The sequence below is a fragment of the Papio anubis genome, chromosome 1 (assembly GCF_008728515.1).
Source record: "Papio anubis isolate 15944 chromosome 1, Panubis1.0, whole genome shotgun sequence".
Classification (NCBI taxonomy): domain Eukaryota; kingdom Metazoa; phylum Chordata; class Mammalia; order Primates; family Cercopithecidae; genus Papio; species Papio anubis.
In genome coordinates, this window is record NC_044976.1 from 65,724,000 (window position 1) to 65,750,188 (window position 26,189).

The following is a 26,189-nucleotide window of genomic DNA, read 5'->3' on the forward strand; positions in this document are numbered from 1 at the left end:
GTTGGCTTCCTTTCTATCTCTGAATCTCCCTTTTCTATGTTTGATTTTTCTGTGGGTTGTTGTAGGTCTTTTTTCTCTTTCTCTAGGCTGCTTGGTTTTCACCCCTTACCCGCTGTTTCTGTCATCAGTTTCTTTATGAAACACCAACTGATGTAAACCTAAAAGGTGTGAATTTTTTTTTTAACACGTCTTCCTTTTAACCCTTTCAATGTGTACTCATATGTAGCTTGACATTTAAAAAAAATTACTAGTAAGCTTTTTTTTTTTTTTTTAGGTACTCTCTAAAAGTGTGAATGATTCTGTAACAGAGCTCTTTTTTTTGCAGCCTTTGCTTCTCAAAATTGAGAGGAATGTAATGTCTGCGGGTGGATTGGGTGCAGTTGTTTATATCATTTGAACAGTGGGTGAGGGCTTCCTTTACTCCATAGGGCCCTTTTCTATGTCATTAAATTCAGATCCTATCACTGAAAAACACTTTTTAAATGACCGCAAAATAAGGGGTAGGAGGAAAGAAACTACTTTGCTGTGTTTAAGAGAATAGTCTTGAAATCAGCATCCATCAAAAGCAAGCCTGATAGTGACACTGGGAAGAAAGTAGCCACATTTTCCTTCTAGTGGGAAAACATTCTTGAATTTGGGCTCAAGGTGCCGAGACATGCCTGAGAATATGCACAGGTATTGAGGTAAGGTGATCTCTCACCACTTAGAACACCCAGGAAGAGATGCCAAAATACTGATGAATCAGCTGTTCCTTAATGCTCTCTTACCAATATGTGTCTCTGTGTGTTCATTCACCATTTAAAAAAGTCTTATTTGCAGTTTGTGATCTTGCTCAACTCCTTACAGCCAACAAAAGAAGCGTTGCATATTTATTCATACTTGGGGCGGGGAGCAGAGTGGTAAAGGAGAAACCTTTCCCCATCATGGTGACAGCAGGGGTGAGGGGTGAAGAATCCCTGAAGGGGGAGAAAATGAAGAGTTACCAGCTGCAGCCACCTCTTCCCACATTGAGAAGCTAGGAAATTCATGCACTCATTTGTAATTTTAAAATATTGCCAAGATAAGATAGGTGTGAACAATGAAATACTAGAGGCTATTTTAGATAGCAAACATTTGATAACAGTCAAGCGTGGAGGATTGGCAATTTTCTCTACAGGTTCAGATAGTAAATATTTTCAGCTTTGCGGATCATACGATCTGTCACAATTACTAAATGTGCTATTGTCACATGCAAGCAGCCACTGACAATACCTAAACAAACAGGCATGGCCGTGTTCCAAATAAACTTTATTTATGTATGCTGAAATTGGAATTTTGTGTAATCTTCACATGGCACTAAAAAGGATTCTTCTTTTGATATCTTTTCAACCAATATCAAAACCATTTGCTTACAGGATGTATTAAAACAGGCAGAGGGCCAGATTTGGCCCCATGGGCCATAGTTTGCTGATCCCTAAGCTAGCTATACTTGAAAGCATCATATTTGTGTCTTTTTGCCTGAGACTTGAGAATGAATGATTATTTTCTCTCTAAAGAGATTTATATCAGACACTTTCACTAACAGGAAAGTGTTATGTTTGAGATTCAGTAACAGTCCCTCAACCCTTCTCTCCTTCACTTGTTCTCCTCTAAGCTCAACACTTATCTTGGAAGGAAGGAATGACAATTCAGAACTCTTTTCAGGAAGTTATATGAAGAAGAGCAGAGATATCAAACAATCCTTTGTTGCTTTTGTTTTTAGGATCTGAGATAATACAGTGTATTTGCAAGGGGATGAAAAGGGTCCAGCAGAGAAAGAGAAATTAATGACACAGGGAAGGTGGGGATAATGGCTGGAGAGATGTCTTTGATAAAGCAAGAGGGAGTGGGGTCCAGAACTCTAGCTAAGGAGTTGGACCGTGATGGAAGTGGGGATGATTCATCCACCAGGACGTCAGTAGCAGTGCTGTGTTAGGGAATTGACTGGGGGAGTTTGAACGTTTTCATGGTGCAAAGAGGAGGGAATTTCCATCTGATTTCTTCCTTTTGCTTGGTGAAGTCTGAGGCAAGATCATCTCTTTTTCATATTGGTAGCTTCTTCCACTTTAACCCTACAGTTTTTTCCTTTACAGACAAAGTAGTTTCATCTGACTTCCACTTCTCATATTTGTATGTTTAGTCATTTGTACCCATTTCTTTTGAAATCACTTGAACATATTGGCCTTTGTCTTTTTTTTTTCTCATGTGCCTGTAATAGTTTTATCTGTATTTCGCTAGATAACATTGAGGTTAGAACTTTCAGTGATTCTGTGACAGTTGAATGTCAAAGATTCTCCTCACTATTAGCCCTTGTGTTGCTTTAAGCAGCATGATTTACACCTGGGTCATGAAATGTTACACTTTGAGACTCATGCAGATTCAACTAATGATTTCTCTCCTATGGAGGTATACACTACAGGTGGGCAACATTAACGTTTCAGTTTACTTGCAATTTACCTTGTGAAAAGAGTAGAATTCTAGAATTTGATTCTTAGCTCTGTAATAATCTGTTAGGTTGTGGATTTTTAATGAGTCAGTGAGTGTCGCCTTTAGATTTCTTACCAATATGTAATTAACTGAAGACATATACTGCTGTGGTACAAGTCAACTGGCTTTGACACTGAGCACACCCAGGTTTCCAAACCCTGATTCTGCAAATATCCAGATTATCTAGTTTGTGGAGTATTCAGATCTTGGTCAATGTAGTGAACTGTAATGGGAAAAGCAGAGTATTCAGGGAAAGCGAGACCTGGCTTCAGTCCTCAGCCTTGCCATTTACTAGACCCAAGTCTTTTGTAAATCATTTCACTTTTGCCAGCCTCCTTGTCCTCAAGTATAAAGCAGGTGTAATCATATGCACCCTTGCATTGTGTGAGGGTTAAATGAGATGATGTATATAAAGTGTCCAGATACCACCTGACAGTAGGTGGTTAGTGAATGTCACATCCCCTTTCCTTTGTTGCCTGTGCTTTTTCTCTTTTTGCATCTAAGCTAGCAGATAGAAGTCCCAGGTTTGATTCCTGGGCCACTCTTCATGTTCCTGGAGAATTAAGAGCATTTTCAAAATGTTTTACATAAGCATTTCTTACCTCTAAGTCCTCACTGCAAAGGTAAATACTATCACTACTGGAAAGGAGAGGAAAGAAAAGAAGTGAATGTTTAGAGAAAAAGCAAAAAAGAAAGTAGAGCAAGAGAGGCAGGAAAAGGAAGTGACAAAGGAAGAGGATAGAACAAAAAGAAGACCCACCTGACCGGGGATGGAAGTACCACAGAGAAACCATCAGCTTTCTCAGAGCCAGGCACCTGCACATTGCAGAGCCAAGGCTTTGGGATAAAACAGATTTGTGTTTAAAGCCTGGCATCTCTGATGATTAGTTCTGGGACCTTAAGCAAGTTCCTTAACCTTTCAGCACTTCCGTTTTCAAATGCGGGAAACCACAAGAGCTACTCTTGCTGAGCACTCACCACGTGTCAGCACGCTCCACTGAAATTCCCACTCTGCCCCGTGTGATGTGTGGAATTATCACCCTCATCGGACAGATGAGGGAGCTAGCCGAAGGATGTGGTTAGCATTTGTTCAAAGTCACAGAGTTGGGCTTACCCTGCAGACCTGGCTCTGAAGCTCACGCTGACTACTGCACTGAAGCTGCATCATGGGTTTGAGGAGGACAGGAGATGGAGCTGTGGATGGACCCACACAGCACCTGCCCTCTATGTGCGGGTACTTATGTTGCCTTTCTCTTTTGCTCTTCTCTTATCTCCTGTTATCCAGGTGGTGGGACTTAATTTTCTGGAAATTTCCGTCTGGTTAGATGGAACTTTCTAACCTAGAAAAAACCCCAGTGCAGCCTCCCCTCAAATACACTCTAAGTTTCACTGTTGAGGAAATTAGCTTGGTGCAGCTGAAGCCTGTTTTCAGGAGTTGTTGTTTCTATTGGTTCCACTCCTGGCTGTAAATCAAAACAAATCTAAGTGACTTGATGGTAGGGAAAACAAAATGACTTCACTCACTCATGTGAGCATGAACTCATGCACACACACACTCACACTCACACATACACACAGGAGTTGATTATTTAGTCTTTTTGCAATATGTTTGGTTGAAATTAAATTGGGCCATATTTGACCATTGTCTTACAGATTGGTGGTTATTTATTTAATCAGTTCAGCCTGTGTTTTGGCATTAAATAGATAATATCACATGATTTGTTCATTCATTATTTAACAATTATTAGGAGCCTATTATATTCTAAGTGCTGTGCTGGGTATGTGGCATATTAAATGAGATACGACTTCCCTTTAAGTAGATCATTGTCTAATGATCACAAACCAAATAATTATACTATAACATGATTAGTCTAGGAATGGAGATGAACACAAGGTTTGTCATTTATATTAGTGTATTTTTACAAACCAAAAAGTGTTTTTCTATATGAGTTATATCTTCTCTGTTGAGAATTCTTTCTGCATTCTAGTAAAAAAAAAAAAAAAAGAACCACATAAACTTTATTTTTATTTTTATTTTTTTGCTCTGTCTTATGGTGCTAAAGCCACATGTACTTTCCTTGGGTTATTTTAATAACACGTTTTAAGAGTAAGTTAAGGCTGGGTGCGGTGGCTCCTGCCTATGTAATCCTAGCACTTTGGGAGGCCAAGGTGGGTGGATTGCTTGAGCTCAGGAGTTCGAGACCAGCCTAGGCAAAATGATGAAATCCTGTCTGTACAAAAAATACAGAAATTAGCCAGGCCTGGTGGCGCCATCTGTAATCCCAACTATGCAAGAGGCTGAGGCAGGAAGATTGCTTGAGCCTAGGAGGTGGAGGTTGCAGTGAGCCGAGATCGTGCCACTGCATTCCAGCCTGGGCAACAGAGTGAGATCCTGTCTAAAAAAAAAAAAAAAAAAAAAAAGAGTAAGTTAAGAAACAAATTACTCACCATTTTTTTTAAAATTTGTTTTTAAGGTAACCTTGTTTTTCTAACTTTTTGGCCAAAGATACATATGTTCATTGTTAAACAAGAAAAAAAAAATACTGGGACACACACAAATAATTGCAGTTATCCTTTAATTCTACTCTTCCAGAATCGTTTGCTGAATGACCAGCTAACTTTCAAAGCTTTTCTACTGAGTAAATATATGAAAATACGTCTTTTTTTCTCCTTCCAAACAGAGCCTACTGGGATGTTAGATGTCTGGTACATGAAACGACACATTGACTACAGTAGACAACAGATTTCTCTTTTCTGGAAGGTAAGTTTTAAGTGTCAACTTAAAACTCAAGGGAATAATATTGGTTTCAAGGCAGAAAAAGACCTATTTGCATAGTGGCTTTTATATGAGGCTTCAATGACTTTGCTAGAGCTCATTTTCTCAGACATATTCATGACACACCACAGTGTCATGTGCCTTTGGTGGATAGGAGTGAGAGCTGAGTTCCTTCTTCCACACAGTCACATCATTTCAATCTGCTTCCTATGAGATCAAGGTCTCTTTCCATCCCTGGCATTTCCACCCTCTGACCCCAACTGAATCATCTCTTCTGACTGTTGTCGCCTTTCTGCCCACCCCCATCTCTCCTACATAAATATGTCCAGCAGTGACCATGTCACTTCACTGATTCACTCTTTGGGAAACAAAAGATGAAAAAGCTGTGGATGTGGATATTTAATAATGTTTTTTAGGTCATTGAAGAGGGAGAAGGAGGAAAGAAAGCTGCCCTACTTTAGGAATAGTAATAGTGGTAGAAAATAATACAAACAGGCCAGGTGCACTGGCTCACGCCTGTAATCCCAGCACTTTGGGAGGCCAAGGCAGGCAGGTCACTTGAGGTCAGCGGTTAGAGACCAGTCTGGCCAGCATGGCGAAACCCTGTCTCTACTGAAAATACAAAAATTAGCCGGGCATGGTGGCATGCACCTGTAATCCCAGTTACTGGGGAGGCTGAGGCATAAGAATCCCTTGAACTCGGGAGGCAGGGGTTGCAGTGAGCCGAGATCATGTCACTGCACTCGAGCCTGGGTGACAGAGCAAGACTCCATTTCAAAAAAAAAAAAAAGAAAATCATACAAACAGGAATAGAAAGCAGCCCTTCCTCAGGAATGGTAGTAAAACAGTAGTAAATTAGACAACTTTCCAGAAAACAGTGAAGCCTGACATTATCATAGAATGTGAAAGTTTCACAAAGCACTGAAAGCTGGCATTGCCATTTTATTTAATCCTCACAAAAACCCCCTGAGGTAAGTACTGGTATACCCACTTACCAGTAAATGAGAAAACAAATGAATGAATGAATGAAAAAATGAGTATCAGAGAGAGGAAAGAGAGGAAGTTCTTGCCCAAAGTCACCCAGCTACTAAGCACAGACCCGAGACTGAAACCTTATCCAGAACTGCTGCATCGTGACTCATCTTTGTTGAAGGGAAATGCTGTGCGATTCGAATTGAGCTACTGATTGGCATACTCATAAGAGGTTTCCAGGTGAACTGCACTCTTTATTTCTCAGAACTCACATCCTCTTCACTACAGCTCTTCCAATTAAGGATAGGAAGTTTTGGAATTATGAATCTGAATGAGCACAAAACCAGAAGAATAAGAATAACAATTATAAAGTCCTCTGATGGGGCTCACATGATGGGTTTTGATCACTGCACTCTTCTTTGGCTTTAAGAAATGAGTTATTTCTTCTTCTTTCTCCTCCCGGTCTCTCTCATACATACATAAAATGTCTGGTATAAGAGGAGACTACTATAAATAGCCTGGTGAATCATGATCAAGCTCTTCACTTTGAAACCAACACTGCAGCTCAAAATTTATTTTGAAATGAATCTACTTTTAATAGCAAGACAATTCTCAAAGCAGGACATTTAGAACAGTCATAATTTGTGAATATTATAGAAGAACCCAGCCCAATTTATTTCCTTTTCACGAGCAAGTGACTAGTTAAAACCAAAATTCCTCCTCTCATGTAAAGGTTTCTCCTCCAAAAATGTCCTCAACAGTGATCTGGAAAGATAATGCTACGTGTTAATCTATTCCATGCCTCTCAACTCAAGGGTTTCTCTCAGTAGAATGAGGGTAATGATACCAGTATCTGCAAAGCTGACAAGACCATTGTGGGGATCAGCAAATGAGAGGACACAAATGTAAAAATCATGAGGGCCACTAGTGTAAAATTCAACGGTGCTGCATGATGCATGTCTATCCTAACGGTGAAAGCTCCATGCCTGCGTGCTTCTCACTGTAACAGAGTTTATAGTGGACATCATCATGGTTCTCTGAAAACAGCACCAGAGTGAAGTCAAAATAAGTATGGGTTGGCCACGAGTGATGCTTGGTAAATGTGAGTATGCGATTTCTTCTCTGCTGCCTTGATTTTATTTCTATCTTCACAAGGTTTAGGTTCTGTAATGAGGTCTTAGAATTTGGAGGGACTTCAAAGCTCTTCTAGTTCAGCCTTACTTTCATTATAAACATGGTTCCTACTTCTGCCAGGACAGGCAGATGTCTCAGTGGGGACATTCTGGGACAGGAAGAATCTCACTTTGTAGTCTGCCCATGCCATGGTTGGACATCTCTTATTGTTTAGAAAATGCTTCCTTTTGTGTAGACAGAACTGTGGGCCCAAGAAGGATGCTTGGAGTTGTTACTGGCTTATAATAAGAAACCAAAAAGGGCCAGGCGCAGTGGCTCACACCCATAATCCCAGCACTTTGGGAGGTCGGGGTGGGCAGATCACTTAAGTCCAGGAGTTCGAGACCATCCTGACCAACATGGTGAAACCCTGTTTCTACCAAAATACAAAAAAATTAGCTGGGCGTGGTGATGCCCACCTGTAATCTCAGCTACTTGGGAGAATGAAGCAGGAGAATCTCTTGAACCTGGGAGGCAGAGGTTACAGTGAGCTGAGATCATGCCACAGTACTCCAGCCTGGGTGACAGAGCAAGACAAAGAAGGAAGGAAGGGAGGGAGGGAGGGAGGGAGGGAAGGAGGAAGGAAAGAGAGAAAGAAGAAAGAAAGAAGAAAGAAGGGAAAGAAAGAGAAAGAAAGAAAGAAAAAGAAAGAAAGAAAGAAAGAAAAGAGAAAGAAAAAAAGAAAGAAAGAAAGAAAGAAAGAAAGAAAGAAAGAAAGAAAGAAAGAAAGAGAGAGAGAAAGAAAGAGAGAGAAAAAGAAAGGGCAAAAAGGTAAGCACTAGAAGCTTCTATAACTTGATGTCAGATGGTGGTCATCACAAGCCAACCTCAAAATCTTCAGTGACTCTCTAGTCTAAGAGGCTCCCCAAGGAAAGTTGGATCCAGTCCTAAACTGTCACAGGTTAAGTCCTTTTCTGTCAAACCTGGGCTTCTTTAATGGCCCCGAACAGGCGACTCAACTAGGGGTGGGAATGGAAACACTGACCAGAGTTACTGAGCAGCCCTGCTTAGGACCACAGAACCACAGAGTTATAGACCTCTAGAGCCAAAGGGATTTAACTGTCATATAGTCTCACCCCACAGTTTAAAACATGGAAACTGAGGTTTCAAGAGGTGATGTCCAGTGAAGGGATTTCAGGTGATTTGAGTTCGCTCTTATCCCAGCCTCTAACAGGGATTCCTCATGCCACTCTCAGGCAGGCTTGGGAATTCAAGGGAATGCCATGGTACAAGGGACTCATCTAAGTGTTAGGCTAGAAGGAAAACTCTGCAGCCAGATCGCTTTGTGACAGGGCCCAAGTCATACCTCACTGGGGAAAGGGAGCAAGGGCGTGTGTGGTGGTTTTTTTTTTTTTTTTTTTCCTTTGAGCAACTCTGGGAAACCAAATGCAAGAAACACCCACCACTGCAAAGAAGGAAATTTCATGCATTGGCATCAAAGGAAGCCCCAAGTAAAACCCCACTTGTCTGTGAATAAAGTGAGAGCACATTTCTCTTGCATATGAAGAAATGTGAGATGGCCTTTCACTTTTGTAGGATGTTTACATTAGAGGAGAACAACTCCGTGCTGGTCAGGTGCAGCCCCTGGGGGTTGGGGTGGGAGTATGTGTGTGAGTGTGGGTGTGAATGCATGTGAGTGTAAGGATGTGTGTGAGTGTGTGGAAGGTGTGGGAGTGTGGGCATATGTGAGTAGGGTGTGAATGTGTAGGTATGTGAGTATGTGTGTATGAATGGGAGCATGTGTCAGTGTGTGAGGATGCTGGTGAAGGAGACCTTTGCTTTGTTATGGTTTGTCACTTCTTTGCCCATGCCTTAGTTTCTCCCGAAAGTACCATTTCCTCAAAAATATCTTGTGCTACTTTTTTAAATCATAGGTTTTTTTTTTTTTTTTTTTTTTTTTGAGACAGAGTCTCATTCTGTGCCCCAGGCTAAAGTGCGGTGGCACAGTCTCGGCTCACTACAGCCTTCACCTCCTGTGCTCAAGTGAGCCTCCCACCTCAGCCTCCCAAGTAGCTGAGACTACAGGCATGCATCACCACGCCCAGCTAATTTTTGTTTGTCACAGAGACAGGGTTTCACCGTGTTGCCCAGGCTGGTCATGAACTCCTGGGTTCAAGTAATCTGCCCACCTCAACCTCCCAAAATGCTGGGACTACAGGCGTGAGCCACCACACCTGGCCCATAGCTATTTTTGAGAGGAAAAATACTTTCAATGTTGAAGCCAAAAAGTAAAGCCTAATCTATGAAATGAAACAAAAACACCTGGGTATTGTTAAAACCATAAATGCAATAAAGGTAAAAAATGTTGCTTGATTACAAACAGCCCCAGGGTTGGATTAGGCCCCTTTACAAAAGGGGGCTTTTAGCAATCCTCTCCCTCAAACTTCCTTTCTCCTCTCCTTCTGTACTGTTTTACATTATATCCTTTCCTTAATTATCTCAATCCATGATTCCCATATACTTCTCTTCTAGTTAAAACAGCATGTATATTTTTAGAAGAAAACCACCTTTCATATATATATGAAAAAGATATGAGAACCAGGTAAAGCCACATTAGCCTTTCTAGTTTCCTCTCTTAATTTCTTTAGCGTCCTCTCGTTATCCTGATATCTTGTTTCAAAACAAACTTTTGAAATTCGTTTGAGGCCGTGAGTCTGGAAGAGAAATACTCATGTTAAGCTCATTCCTTCGCTCAAAGAAATATGTGAAAGCTCCTCTTTAGTATTAGACACTGTACTGCATAGCTGGGATGTGAAAGTGAACAAGACAAATCCAGTCCTCATGTCCTGGAGCTCAGAGTCCAGCAAGAGGACAGGAGTAGGAGCAGGATGCTGAGGACACTTGGGTGTTAGGGAGCAGTTCCAGGTTCAGCTGGAGGGATGATGGTTGAGCTCGCCTAGTGGAGCCGGGGAGTGGTGAGCAATGAAAGAGGGACGCCTCTATGGATTTGGCATGGAAAGGATTACTTTAGTGAGACACTGTTCCATGGAAATATCAGCGAGCCACAAATGTCAGCCACATGCATGATTTAAAAAATTTTATGTAGCCAAATTTTAAAATGTAAAAAGAAACAGGTGAAATTAATTTTAATTTTTTTTTTTTTTTTTGAGATAGAGTCTCCCTCTGTTGCTCAGGCTGGAGTGCAGTGGCGTGATTTTGGCTCACTGCAACCTCTACCCCCTGAGTTCAAGTGATTCTCGTGCCTCAGCCTCCCAGGTAGCTCGGATTACAGGTGTGTGCCACCATGCCTGGCTAATTTTTATATTTTTAGTAGAGATGAGATTTTGTCATGTTGACCAGACTGGTCTCAAACTCCTGACCTCAAGTGATCCTCCCTCCTCAGCCTCCCCAAGTGCTGGGATTACAGGCATGAGCAATGGCTCTCGGCCTAATAATACATTTTATCTAATCCAGTAGATCTAGAACATTGTCATTTCACCACGTAATCAGTTTTTTAAATTATTTAGATATTTTATAACCTTTTTATCCTACCAAGTCTTCAAAAACTGGTGTGTCTACTAAGTGCCAGTATGGGCACATTGTAAGACTTCACTCTGCAGACAGTAGCACATCTTGGCTCGGACTAGCCATGTTTCAAGGGCTCCGTGACTTCCTACAGCTAGGGGCTCCCTCCCATATTCAACAGCACAGCTCCTGTGTTTTGAGAGCAATACAGAGAGAGTTAAGAAAACTCAGGCCAGGCATGGTGGCTCATGCCTGTAATCTCAGCACTTTGGGAGGCCGAGGTGGGAGAATCACCTGAGCTCAGGAGTTTGAGACCAGCCAAACCTTGTCTCTACTAAAAATACAAAAATATTAGCCAGGCATGGTGGCATGTAGTTATAACTCCAGCTACTCAAGAGGCTGAGGCAGGAGAATCCCTTGAACCCGGGAAGCAGAGTTGCAGTGAGCCGAGATCATGCCACTGCACGGGGCTCACACTGCCTGGACGACAGTGTGAGACTCCATTTCAAAAAAAGAAAAGAAAAGAAAGAAAGAAAACTCTTGGTTCCAAAAGTGGGGAAAATATTTAGTGTTTTTTATTTGTTATACGAGGTAATTCATTTTGACAAACAGCTACCCTCAAACCACAGAATATGGAAAGAAAGAAGATAAGCAAGCCCCGTATACCAATTTACGGCACAGCCTTAGAGACACTGTTGTGCAAGGAACAGCTTATTAGTACATTCGCTTTGTCTCTTTCTCCTTGTATTTCTCTCTCATATGCAGAATATTCCAACCTATATCACATTGCACTGAAGTGATGAATTCTTTGGCCTCCTAATATGAAAAAGCCTTGTTAAAAGTGGAAAGTATTATTTGGGACCTGATTTATATTGATGTAGGACAAAGGTCTATTGTAAATCCCTAGTGAGGATTGGCTGCCAGGAGCTTGGGGCATTTAAATAATTATAGGAGCTATCCAATCTCAGAATCAATATTTAAATACAAAAGCAGCAGATGGTACAATTCAGATCGTTTTGTTGCAATATTCAACTCTATCTCCCCCTTCCCAATCCTGGCCCCTCACAGGCAGGCACAGCATTTCCAAAGATATTTTTGGAAAGAAAGGGCTGATTTTCCTTGCTTACTAGTCAAACATGTTATGCCAGCTGAAAGTAGGGAATTTTGATTGGATAGCAGAATGTGGCCAGTGCAAAAAATAAGAGAGTAGGCAGCCAACAATTAACAGAAGATAGAAAGAAGAGATGGGAAGGGCATTTTAAAGTTTTGCTTTCATGAAAGTTTCTCTTATTTTTCTGTTTTTCTAGCTGCCAAACAAGATAGAAATCATTATGCCAGGATCACCACCAAGAGGTCGGACTATCAGTTAAGTCAGTTCAGTATAGCAGAACACGGGGGAGTATCTAGGAAGGGCTAGCATGGTCCAGCAGTTAAGAGTTCACCTCTTGGTAGAGCTGTGTCACCTGGGTTTAAGTTCCAGCTTCACTACTTATTGGCTGGGTGTTCTTGGGCAAAGTGCTTAAACTCTCTGTTCCTTATTTTACTCATGAGTAAAGTGCAGATCATGTGAAGTTGTTGTGAAGATTAATGAAATCGTTGTGAAAAGTGTTAAGTTATTGTTATGAGGCAAACATTGTGCATGACATTGAGGGTGTTAGTGGGGAAATAGATCCTTAGATAGACAATTTCAATGGAGTGTTTTTTAAGTGTCCAGGTGAAAGTTGTCTTTTTTTTTTTTTTTTCTTTTTTTGAGACAGGTTCTCACTCTGTCACCCAGGTTGGAGTGCAGTGGTGCAATATTAGCTCACTGCAACCTCTGCCTCCTGGGTTCAAGCAATTCTCCCACCTCAGACTCTCGAGTGACTGTGATTATAGGCATGCACCATTATGCTCAGCTATTTTTTGTATTTTTAGTAGAAACAGGGTTTTACCATGGTGGGTGAACTAGTCTTGAACTCCTGACTTCAAGTGATTTACCCACCTCGGCCTCCCAAAGTGCTGGGATTACAGGTGTGAGCCACCGCACACGGCCGAGGGTTGTCTTTTGAATCACTTCTTCATTTGGACTGGGGTTGCAGAAGGCAGTCATGAGTTTTAAAATCAAGATGCCCACAAAAACTTACAAATTACGTGTATTTTGTAACCAACTGAATGGCATTGGTGAGACTTCCATATAGAACTGAAGAGTAAGCCAAGAGTCAAGATGACCTAGCTCTTCAGAGACTGGTAGAAGAGTCATGTAAGTATGTTAGCAAAAGTGCCAATCATGATATTTTTATGTTACTTTAGAGTAACTGAGAGAAGGGAAGTCGCCAAGAATCTTAACATGTGCCAAGCACTCTTTAAAACAGTTTACCTACCTTAACTCATTGAATGCTCCAATAAGCCTACATTGCACATGACAGTATCCTTATTTTATAAATAAGGGCATTGAGGCTCAAAGAGGGAAAATAATTTGCCCAAGGTCATATAGCTGCTATGTGGTAGAGCAAGAAAGCAAGATCTGCTCTAATAAGAAAAAAATCAAAGTCAGCAGTATTCCAAAGCCAGAATCAAAAGAAAGAAAAGCTGTGATTAATAGTGTTCAGATTCCCCCAGCTTTCTATGGTCTAGATTATAGGCCCTCTTCTTTGATATAGGCTAAGCGCTAACAGATTTTTTTCTTTATTATTTGCATCAGGGGAAGTTCAGAAGTAGAGCATTACTTTATGAGAAGTTCAGTAAGTTTTTTAAATCTTAAGAAGAAATGATTTACCAATTCATGGAGACACCCCTCCTTCAATAGATCTTTAATTAAAATAAAAACAGATGCATTGCATTCTGAAATGGGTCAGATTTTGTCCCGTCATGGATTACAATTACCATGTTTTTAATGCTGAAAGCTTTTTCAGGCAGCAGAACTCTTACAGTAGGTTTACTGAGAGAGCTGTTCACTCTTCAGTTCTCAGACAAAGCCAAGTCAGAAAGGCTTTCCATAATAAATTTAAATCATTTCCCACCGGACAGAGCAGAAAGAAAACTGGAGAGAGGCAATGGGACTGTGGTTCCTTTATAGCATACTCTTACCAATAGGAGAAGGTGACAATGACAGTAGGAACACTAGCCTGAGACCATTCTCAGCACTGCCAGAGAAGGTACGAGAGGTGGCAGGTCTTGGAGACACTCCCAGGGATGCCAGACACGTTCTGGATGCTGCACACCGCTCTCACATCCACCAGAGGGCACTCAAAAATCTCACATTACTTTTCTGTGGGGCTATTTGAAACAGTTCCTTAACTTCCCCAAGCTTCAACATCCTCAGAATCACAATGGAGAGTTACAAGGACCAAATGGGACATTAGACATAAAGCTCCTGGCTCATGGTATAGCCCAGTGAATGTTGGTCTTTCCTTTATCATTCACCCAAACCAGCAGCACCAGCATACAAATAAGTTGATCTGGGAAGAGTCGGCGGGCTCCTCTAGTCTGCAGTCCTTCTGAGCTCACAGCTTGTCTCCTGTGACTCACAACCTGCTAACTCTGGGAAAAAAGGGATTCTCGGTCTCCACCCTCCCCAAACTGATGAACTCATGCTGCCTGTTCGTGCTGCATGTCAGAATGTATCAAACATCACAATTAGAGAAGTTGCTTTGCAATTTTGGGCTGGAAGGGTAGCTGTGGATTTCAACTATGAAACGCAGCTGCCCACTCCTACCAGTTCATTGTCTCAGGCTTGTCTAAATAGGGAGCAGCACGTCATAACAGAGGGAACACTGGCCTAGACGTCGAGAGCTCTGGATTCTGCACCTACCTTCTTCGTCTGTCCATTGAATGGCCTTAAGCAAGTCACTTCATGTCCCTGGGCCCCTGCTTTCCCACTTATAAAATGAATCCTTGAATTAATTGTTAATCTGTAGATTCACTTAGTAATCTGTAGATTCACTTCCAGTTTGGTGTTTCCTTGATATTTCCTTCCATCAGGGCAAGGCATAATCCAGGAGTGATGGACTACATACACCATTTGTAAACTTTATGTTGCCCAAACAACAACAACAACAACAACAACAAAACCCTGAACTGATTATACTGTTTTCAGTTGCTTCAGGAGACTAAGTGGCTAAATATCTTCAATTCCTACTGGCTCATTGAAGTTTTTTGTTCCATGGACCCTGTTGGACCAGTTAGGCTTGTTTTTCATTTTGATTAAGGAGACCAATTACCTAAGAAAGGATAATCTTTATTCCAAAAATTGAGTTTGACATCTTGTATCAGCCTAACCCATGGGATACCATATTTACTTGTCCAACTACTTCCATCCCACTCCCACCTTTTCGTTGATACTTTCAACTCTAAAATACGGGATGTGAAGGGGAAAATGTAAGAGTCTGGGTCCATGCCCTCTGGAAATCTTCATGATCCGTCAGAGCCACACCCCTATTTACTAGACTGCTGTGATCAGCTAGATTTTCACAGCAGTCACTATGCATAGTCATTGGATCCAAGAAAACATTTCACCCCTTCCTTCAGCACTTTACTATTATATTAAATGAGATTTCTGGGATGTCTATGAAGGACAGTGGGAAGGAGATAAGAAGACTGGTTTACAATGTTAGGATGGGACTGAAGCCTCTTGGGTCCCTGACCAAAAAGAAGAGTTCTGTGAGCTCAGTTAACTCTTGGGAAGTACCTTAGGGTTGGAAAACTTGGGGTGTGAATGGAGGTAACAGTCCTATCTCTGGACTTGCAGAAGAGACAGATAGGGAAGGATGGAGTGAGAGATAGCTGAGGGGATGGTCTTCCCTGGCCAGTGTCTGCTTTAATTTATTGTTTTTCTCCTCTGACAAACAGCAAATTTAATAATAATAGTTTAGAACATCCTACTCTAAAAAGCATTTGCTTATTCTAATCCACACAACAGGCCTATTTTGAAATGCTGATTTTAGGGAAAGCAGAATGTCCACACAAAAGGGCCCACAGCAACATGACATCCATCTGGTACACTGACCATGGTTTAAGATTTAGTTTTGGACCTTTTGGATCCAGAAGGGTCACCAGAATGGACCTGCATTAACCAAGCTTCCAGAAATGGAAATATAAAAAGTAGATGCTCATGGACTAATTTCAGCAAGAAATGCAGCTGTGGGGCCAACCAGAAGGCTTGAGTCAGCAGGTTGGAACATTCTCTCCCAGTATGCTAATTGTTTCAGAAGCCAAATTATAATCAGAAGGCCAATTTGTTCACTTAAAGTGAAAAATACAAATTATAAGTGAACCAGATGTTCATGTTAGCCCAGCCTTTCCTGACAGATAAATGACAAAGGAAACCAAATTATTAGAAGAGTGCTTGGTGAGCAGGAACCCAAGCAAGGGGCATTTGCTGACTACAGTGTGTCTTTCAGCAAAGGCAGCCGGAGGCCCCCCACTCATGGAAGGGACAGCCTTGCAAAGAAAACTGTAGCACTTGAATCTGGGGAGCAAGCCTTCCTCTACTTGTATTAGGCATGGATGGGCACCGCCAGTGCTAGACTTGACAACTCTCCGTATTCTATGCTTCTGTTTCTCATGGTCCTTGTCAAAACAGGGTTATAATACAAATAATTAGTTATCTGCTTACTTTCTGGGATTGCTCCCAAATTATCTCAATTGGAATTTTTGCAGTTCCAAATGTTGTTAGTCACACGTTTATGAACAGTGTCTTAGTTTCCTAGCACAGATGGCTAATTCAATTCACTAAATGAAGATTTTACTAGTTTAGCTCTTGAAAATCTTCTGTTTGATGTCTTCAGCAGCAGTGCGCTTTCTGTAGAAAAGGTTATATGTGTGTGAGATTTACAGATTTAGAAATGGAGACTCAGGGAGGCTGAGTGCCTTGCCCTTGGGCTGTGTAAACAGTAGAGCTGGAACTCAAATCCAGATCTTCTGAGTTGAGATTCTACACTTGTTCTATTGGATGTGACCAAGTTGTCTGCTATTAGTAAGTTTCATTTTAAAGCAAAAAAGAAAATCAATGTGTTCTTAAGAATTATCCTTTAAAAACGTTAACTGATTTTTTATTTACTAAATGGCAGGGAGGGGAAGGTGGGTGTTGCATGAAAGTGTGTAGCGGGGAACATGAGATGATATGAATAAAAAGGTCCCTCAGCTGTAGCTGCCTGGTACATCTGTACCCATAAGGTCCAGGCACAGAGCCTCAGTGATCTTGTCTGGGAGGAAACAGTGAATAAATGTGTCTTGTTGCAGAATCTGAGTGTCTCAGAGGCAAGAGGAAAAATTCTCCACTATCAGGTGACCTTGCAGGAGCTGACAGGAGGGAAAGTTATGACACAGAACATCACAGGACACACCTCCTGGACCACAGTCATTTCTAGAACCGGAAATTGGGCTGTGGCTGTGTCTGCAGCAAATTCAAAAGGCAGTTCTCTGCCCACTCGTATTAACATAATGAACCTGTGTGAGGCAGGTAAGTTCTAATTTTTCTTTAACATTGCCTGTGGAAAACTGTGTCTTACTCATCTCTTATCTCCTGCAGGCCCAACCCAGGGCCTAAAATGAGTAGCCAGGAGTTCAGGCTTTGGAGTCAACAACTTTCAGAAGCTTTTTTTTTTTTTTTTCCAGTCAGCCTATGAGTAGCCTCGGACAAGTGAATGAACATCTCTGAGCTTCAATGTCCTCCTCTCTAAAATAGGAATTATATTGCCTGTCTCATAGGTCATTTTGAAACTAAATATTAATACATAGCAGGTATTTAATACGTTGTAGTTAAGGAAATACTAGTTACATTAAATTGAACACCAATATCTAACTAGCTTTTATAGAAGCAGGAGTAATATGTGTTAAGTTTAAGAAAACATTTTACACCTACAGTCAAAACCTATTTTAAAACCAAAGCTGGGGATGGTGGTGTGTACCTATGGTCCCAGCTACTTAGGAGTATGAAGTGGGAGGATTGCTTAAGCCCAGGAGTTCCACACCAGTCTGAGCCTCACAGTGAGACCCCTTTCATCAAAAACAGATAAATAAATACAACCAATAATATTGAAATTCTGACTCTAATGAAACTATAGTAAAATTTTGTTTTACCATAGCCCTTTATTGCATAAGTTTAGATACATATCCAATTACCTTTATCAGAAAATTCCCAACTAGATGTAGAGTCTCACATTTTATAGTCATATCCTCTGAAAATTAACTTCTCAGGATAAAAGCTCACAATTAGGCAAGGAAATTGATATTAATCCTATTTCTCAAGATCTGTATTATAAAAGAATTCCATGTCAAGTTCATTGGCCTAACTTCAAATAATGCCTAATAGAGTAAAACTCTGTAATTAGATCCTCTCCTAAAATTCAGTTTAATAATTTTATCTACCAGTGGGTTTAGCAATCTTCATTTTGAAAAAGTCTACCAAAATGCTATTATTTAATATACACTGTTAAATCTTGGTTATATATCTTTTCAGTCATATATCTGTACACATAGAAATAAAGTATTAGATACAGTAGTTAGATGACAATACAGGTAAGTATTAATGTAGATATACATGTAACCAGTATATATATATTATAGACATATAACCTTGGGTTGGTGTATGAGTTAGGAATTTCTCTTGGGATTAGGGTTGTTCTTACCAAAGGCCTGACTGTAGGAACTATTTATCCTCTCAAAAAAAGAGAAGTCCAAAGGTAGACAGCCTAGGGCTGGTGTGACAGCCTCATGATGCCATCAGGACTGTAGGCTCCTTCTTTCTGTTCCCTCTGCCAAGTTTGGCTTTCATCCTCATGATGGAAATAGTCCAAGATGGCTGCCAAGGCTCTAGCTATTTCCTTCTAGACAGCAGAAAAGGAAAAGAAGGGCTCAGCCCTTACTTTTAAGGAGCTTTACCCCAGGGTTCACAACAACACTTGCATTCATCAGCCCACTGGTCACCTGGTCACACCCAGCTGCAAAGGAGGCTCAAAAATATATTAAGGCAGCAATGTTCCCTTGCTAAAAAGATGAGGAGAAGGTGTTTGTACGCAACTGGTAATCTCTGTCTCATGTGGGGAAGACACCTAAGGCAGGAAGCTTGAAGGAAAAAAAAAATATTAACTATAGAAAAAAACACTTCAACTTTATGCATAGTAAAATAGATTTTTTAAAAGACACCATAAATAAAGTTTTAAAATACAAATAGCAATTTAAGAAAACTGTATGTCACCTTTTTAGCAGAGAGAGGGTTGATTTCTATATATCTATATATTTAAGTGTATATTTATATAACTTTTTCAAGTATAAAACTAGGGGATATGAACAGGCAACTCAAAAAGAAGTATAAAAGGGAGCAACAAAGATATGAAAATATGTTTAGCCTAACTAGCAATCAATGAGATACAAATTTTGAGAAAACCTGAAAAGCCAAATCAGACTGAGAAAGAGTAAGTAGAATGAACATATCCATGTTGGTGAGGGTGTGGGGAAGGTACTCTTGTACATGCTAGTGAGTGTGTAAATTGGTACAACTTACTGGGGAGCAACTTGGCAATACATAACAAACTTTAAATGTAAACTTGTATCTTTTGACCAGGACATTTTAGCCTTAGAAATGTATATCAGCATTTCATAGGGTAAGTGCTTAAAAATGTAAGCACAAAGATGTTTGCTGAAAAATTGTTCGAAATAGTGAAACACCATAAACAACCTAAATGTATAATAGTAAAGAATGGACTAGTTAAACTCATCATGACCCTCACCTGCCTTAATCCTACACCAACATTAAAGGGATGTTGCAGCTATGTTTTTTATTGACATGGACAGATACACATTAGAAGTGAAAAAGTAAGATTTTAAAAGTGTATATGAGATGATGCCATTTTAAATATATATTCACACCCAGTGCAGTGACTCGCACCTCTAATCCCAGCACTTTGGGTGGGCAAGGTGGGAGGATTGCTTGAGCCCAGAAGTTTGAGACCAGCCTGGCCAACATAAGGAAAAAGATACAAAAAATAAAAAGAAGAGCCAGCTGTGGTGGCTCACGCCAGTGGTTGCACTACTTGGGAGGATGAGGTGGAAGGATCTCTTGAGGCTAGGAGATTGAGATTGCAGTGAACTGTGATCGCGCCACTGCACTCCAGCCTGGGTGACAAAGTGAGACTCTGTCTCAAAAGTAAATAAATAAATAAACATTTACATCAGCATGTACTTTTTGAAGGGTAAAATAAAAAAAAAAATGTCTAGTTGAATATAGATGCAAATGTTAACAGAGATCATCTCTACATCTGGAATTACAAGTTATTTTTCTTCCCTTTTGCTTTTTATATTTAAAAATTTGTTCTTCAGTGGCTAAGTACTGCGTATGTAATTTTTAAAGTGAATTCTGTGGTTCTATTCTGCTGTTTTTAAAATGAAATATATCAGAATAACTTACTTCTTCAAACCTCACTGCAGATGGGTCTTGAGGTTTTAAACCTTATGAATTCTGTGGTCCCATCCCAGGTTCCTTAGTTAGATTTGGTGACAACTTCTCAAATGCCACATTCATCATGTTAGAGTTCATTTCTACTTTATTCATTCAACAGTCATTTTTGAGCATACACTATATAAGGCAGTTGGAATCCAGCATAGGTAAAAGATACAGTTGAGGTCCTCAACTTATATTTAGTCAAGGGGGAGGGTCAGACATATAAGCAAGTAAAGTGCAGTACAGTAGAATAAGCATGAGGTTAGAGGTATGCATGGGGGCTCTAGGAACAGAGAATAGCCAAAGCATGAGCTTGTAGAGGAGGCCAGGAGAGCTGGTGACATGCGTACCAAGTATGGAGAGACAAAGTGGTGCTAGTCAGGTGAGGGAGAGCAGGTGTGCAGGCATGAGGGTTTGTTTTAAAGTGAGAGCTGAGCAGGCATAGGACTTGAAAAGAAGAACCAGGGATAAGGAAGAAGTTGAAGACAACGGAGAGGGGGGGAATAATAAAGTCCCTGGGGAGATGGGAGATGATGAGGAGCCAGTGACCAAAAGAGGAAGAGGAACACTTCATCCTCTGAGAGTGGACAGAGGACCACTGATCACAGAATGATAAGAATGGGGTTGATGCAGAGATCATTTTGGGAGGGAAAGAAGGACATGAGGCAATTCTTGAGAGCTGAGCTATAGTTAAGAGGGTCTTAGAAGTGCTGGAATCTCAAAGGCCTCTTGCCTCTCCTAAGATCACACCCGAGCCATTCATACAAGTAGTTCTGTGTCCCAGAAGGACCTGGAGAACTGCATGGTCCTGTCTTTGAGGACTTTGTCTCACACATACCCTGAATGATCTGTAGAGGTAGAACATGACTCTGTGCCTTCTCCTCTTTCAGTATACATTCATATCGTTTACATATGTATCTTTCCTTCAAGAAAAGGATAAAATAATGCCCCAACATTAGTTAGGCTGATTTATGCTGATTTTGAGAGACCACAGACAAATCTGTTGTAAAAAGCACCTGCCACAGCATTGTATGTAAAGAGGCACAAGAGTGATTTTGTTAGCTTATGATAAAAGTTACATGCTAGCCAGGCATGGTGGCACATGACTGTTTTCTGAGCTACTTGGGAGGCTGAGGCAGGAGGAATGCTTGGGCCCAGGAGTTGGAGGCTGCCATGAGCCATGATTGTGTCACTGTACTTCAGCCTGGGCAACAGAGCAAGACATTATCTGAAAAAAAAAAAAAAAAAGCCAGGGCCAGGCGCAGTGGCTCACACCTGTAATCCCAGGACTTTGGGAGGCCGAGGCAGGTAGATCACTTGAGGCCAGGAGTTCAAAACCAGCCTAACCAATACAGTGAAACTCCGTCTCTACCAAAAAATACAAAACTAGCCAAGTGCGGTAGTATGCGCCTGTAGTCCCAGCTACTCAGGAGACTGAGGCAGGAGAATTGTTTGAATCCGGGAGGCGGAGGTTGCAGTAAGCCAAGATTATGCCACTGTAATCCAGCCTGGGCAATAGAGTGAGAGACCCTGTCTCAAAAAGAAAAAAAAAAAAAAAGGAATGTGTGCTAAACCTACCAGTCGACGAGTAAAATGTATTAAATATTTCAAAGACCTAGCCCTTCCACTCAAGACCTCTTGAAACTATAGGAAGAGTCAGAAGCCAGTACAGTCATAAACACAGGCTCACAGAGATGGCAGAGACTGGGGCCCTAGGAGGTGAAGTAACAACAAAGATCATACATCTAATAGTGGCAGAGCTACATGGAAAACCAGACCACCCTTGGGTGAGCACTTTTTCCAAATGCCTTCTGAACATTATAACTTCATACAGAAGCTCTCAGTGAAAATGGAGATGGGAAGAACGATTGAGGCTAAAGGAAAGGTGACAGGTAGAAGGTGAGTTGTTAGCAGACTTTTGAAGGAAAGAACATGTCCCAGCAAACATCATGAGAGAGGAAATTCTAGGTTGGTTCCTGGCAGGTGTGGTGACTCAGAGACCGAAGAACCCTAGGCAATGCCAAGGTGATTTGCTTAGCTAATTCCAGAGAAAGCAGTGGTTAGAAAGGCTTTTTGGCTTTTTTACCTCAATACTCGGCAAGGGATCTTACAAACCATAGTGTTCAATAAATACTTGCTGAATGAGTAAATTTTATTCTCAAAAAATGAAACAAAACAAAAAGCCCATAGCGTAACCAGGATATCAAATACCAAGGCAAGTGAAGACAAGGAACCATTGCTGGGAATTCCAGTTCCTGACAAGATAGCCAGTACACTGTCTACAGCCTCTACCACTAAACCTGGCCCTGAAGCTGCTGCAGCGAGATAGGATATGGATAGCTGAGTTCCCCCTAGTGGGGAATAGTGATGAAGCAGGGAGGACCAACTTGTTCTCTTGATTTCTTTCCCTTGTTACCCTGTTGTGATCGCTGCCCAGGCATCTCTATGATGGGGTAGGAAATTCTGGAGAGCGTGGCAGAGTCACCATCAAGGAAGCCCTGGAACTTCACTGGGGAAGGAGGAGCTCTGGGAGCAAAGAGTGCCTGTGAGCTGGCTGACCTTTCGGCAATTTTTTTTCCTGCCACCCATCCCATAGGCCTGGCAGTTTCAAACAAGAATAATAGCCCAATTCCCTCATGAAAAGCAGTGCCTACCACAGAGGTACTAGTTTGATTCTGGAGGTACATGTATGCTTAAGGGGTGCCTGGGAACAAAGAGCTCAGGTTGTATCACTGCAGGGTCTCTGACCTGGAGCTTTCCAAGCTGAAAAGCCTCTCCTCCCTACCCTAAACATACATGGAGGACCATGAGCTACAGCCGTTCTTTGACTCCTCTCCCCATAAAAAAACAAAATCCAAGGTTGTTGACCAATCAAAGAAAATAAAACACGATCCCAAAAGAAAAAATCAAGACAAATGTGAAGACCACAAGCCCTGGGAATGACAGGCAACAAAGCAGTATCATAGGAAACAGAACTAATGCAACAGATAGTAGAAAAGATTAGAATAAATGTGAAAAGCATCCTTAGAAAGATAAGAGAGAATACCGAAACATGGATCAGAAACAGGTAGTTATGAAGAAAACCCAAACAGAGACAGTATGGAATGTTTAGGGTTTTTTTAAGGGATATTAAACAGATTGCTTATTCACTCTTAAATACGGCACGTTTTAGGCCAAGCGTGGTGGCTCATGCCTGTGGCACTTTGGGAGGCCGAAACAGGGAGATCACTTGAAGTCAGGAATTTAAGACCAGCCTGGCCAACATGGCAAAACCCCTGTCTCTACTTAAACAAAAAAAAAAAGAAAAAGAAAAAAAAGAAAAATTAGCTGGATGTGATGGCGCACACCTGTAATCCCAGCTACTCGGGAGGCTGAGGCACAGGAATTGCTTGAAACTGGGAAGTGGAGGTTGCAGTGAGCTGAGACCATGCCACTTCACTCCAGCTTGGGTGACAGAGTGAGATTCTGTCTCAAAAAAAAAGAAAGAAAAGAAAAAAATAAAAAGCACATTTTATTAGAATAACCTCAAAGGGCCATTAAAGAAAATGATTTCAGTATTGTATAGCAACAAATAATAGAATCTAGCAAAAGTGTTTTTTTTTTTAAACCTTTGAAGTTTCTAATATACTTTGTCTATTTAGAAAACAAACACATTTAGTTGTTTCCATCTCTTAAACTTCAGTTGCATTGCATTCTTCAAACATCTTTTTATATTAGGGCTTAATGTGGTTTGAACATTTTGCTAGAATAGTATTCTACTTTTGTCTGAGTGGTCAATTACATCTATCTTTTCCAGCATACAAACTCCAATATATTTAAGAGAATGCAAGAAAAGTTTAGTTATTGAAACAACTAACTCAGCTGATGGGATGAATAACAGAGAGGATTGATCTGAAGATTAAATTAGCGAGATGAAGAGTAGGGGTGAAATTCTTCCAGAAGGTGTAAAAAAATGTGTAATGCAATTGAAAGATTAGAAAAATTAAAACATTGAAAGAGCAGAAATAGATATTATATCAACCATCTAAAAGGAGTCAGAGTAGAGGGAAAAAATAGAGGGGAACAAATATTTAAAGACTAGTGATCAAGAATATTACAGAGTGAAAGAAAGACATAAGATCTCAAGTGGAAAGAACTCAGAGTGCTAAACCCAACATAATTTTTTTTTTTCATTTTATCATAAAGTGTGAGGACTTTAAAGCCAAAGAAAAAAGTATAACAATATTTAGGGAGAAAAAAGCAAATCACCTACTAAGGAACAAGAATCAAAAGGACACTAGATATGTCGGTGTCTAAATATAAAATACATATAAAAATACAATAATATAATATCTTCAAATGGAAGAAAGGAAAGAACTTTAAATCCAGAAATGTTTCTCCAGCTAAACTATCATTTAAAAATGAGAGAGAACTGGCTGGGCACAGCGGCTCACACCTGTAATCCCAGCACTTTGGGAGGTCAAGGCGGGTGGATCACCTGAGGTCAGGAGTTCGAGACCAGCTTGGCCAACCTGGTGAAACCCTGTCTCTACTAAAAATACAAAAATTAGCTGGGGATGGTGGTGGGGGCCTGTAATCCCAGCTACTTGGGAGGCTGAGGCAGGAGAATCACTTGAAGCCAGGAGACAGAGGTTGCAGTGAGCCGAGATTGCACCACTGCACTCCAGCCTGGGCAACAAGAGCGAAATTCCATCTCAAAAAAAAAAAAAATAATAATTGAAATTAAAGTTTAAAAAATTAAAAAGAGAGACAACTTAAGTAATAAATTCAGAGGAACAAGATATAAGGATAAAAGAGAGAGAGAGAAGATGCAAATAAAACGCCAAGCAAAACAAGAGGGAAAGAATATTTTCCCCTAGTAAAAGTAAACTTTCAAACCTAGGTGAAATAAACTTATCGTTAAATATTGTAAAAGCTAAAAAATTGGCACAAAATTTTTTTTTAAATTTTAAGTAATAACTATTAAAGAGGTTGAAATAAGAATAAAAAACTTAGCCCAGATGCAGTGGCTCATGCCCATAATCCCAGCACTTTGGGAGGCCAAGGCAGGCAGATCACTTGAAGCCAGGAGTTCCAGACCAGCCTGGCCAACATCGTGAAACCCCGTCTCCACAAAAATACAAAAATTAGCTAGGCATGGTGGTGCACACCTGTAGTTCCAGTTACTTGGGAGGCTGAGGCACGAAAATGGCTTGAGCCCAGGAGGCAGATGTTGCAGTGAGCCGAGATTATGCCACTGAACTCCAGCCTAGGTGACAAAGCAAGACTCTGTCTCAAAAAGGAGAAAAAAAAAAGAATAAAAAACTCATTTACATACAACATGCCCTCCAAAAAAGCCCCAGCCCCAAATTGTTTTACAACTGAATTCTGAATTCAATGTTACTTCAAGTGGCTATGGAAAATATAAAATAAAGAAAGCTGTCTAACCTGTTTCCTAAGACTAATTTAACTTTGGTATTAAAACCAGATAAAGGTAACACAAGGAAAGTTATTGCCTAAATCACTTATGAACATTGACATATAACTTGATGAATGAGAGATGTGGATTCAACACATTTATTAAAAATTAGTGGAGGCCGCACACGCAGTGGCTCACAACTGTAATCCCAGCACTTTGGGAGACTGAGTTGGGTGGATCACTTGCGGTTAGGAGTTCAACACCAGCCTGGCCGACATGGTGAAACCCTGTATCTACTAAAAATAGAAAAATTAGCTGGGCATCGTGGCATGTGCCTGTAATCCCAGCTACTCTGGAGGCTGAGACAGGCGAATCACTTGAATCTGGGAGGTGGCAGTTGCAGTGAGCCGAGATCGTGTGATTGCACTCCAGCCTGGGCAACAGAGCATCTCAGAAAAAACAAAAAACAAACAAACAAAAAA

General features: G+C 40.8%; 1 protein-coding gene across 1 annotated transcript in view; it reads left to right on the forward strand.

Moving 5' to 3' along the window:
* IL12RB2 (interleukin 12 receptor subunit beta 2) overlaps positions 1–26,189 on the forward strand; it is an 82,473-nt gene that overhangs the window by 18,138 nt on the left and 38,146 nt on the right. Inside the window, exons 8-9 of the mRNA XM_031664986.1 lie at positions 5,187–5,266; positions 17,111–17,336. Coding sequence (XP_031520846.1) covers positions 5,187–5,266; positions 17,111–17,336 — 306 coding nt within the window. The remainder of the gene's footprint in view (positions 1–5,186; positions 5,267–17,110; positions 17,337–26,189) is intronic.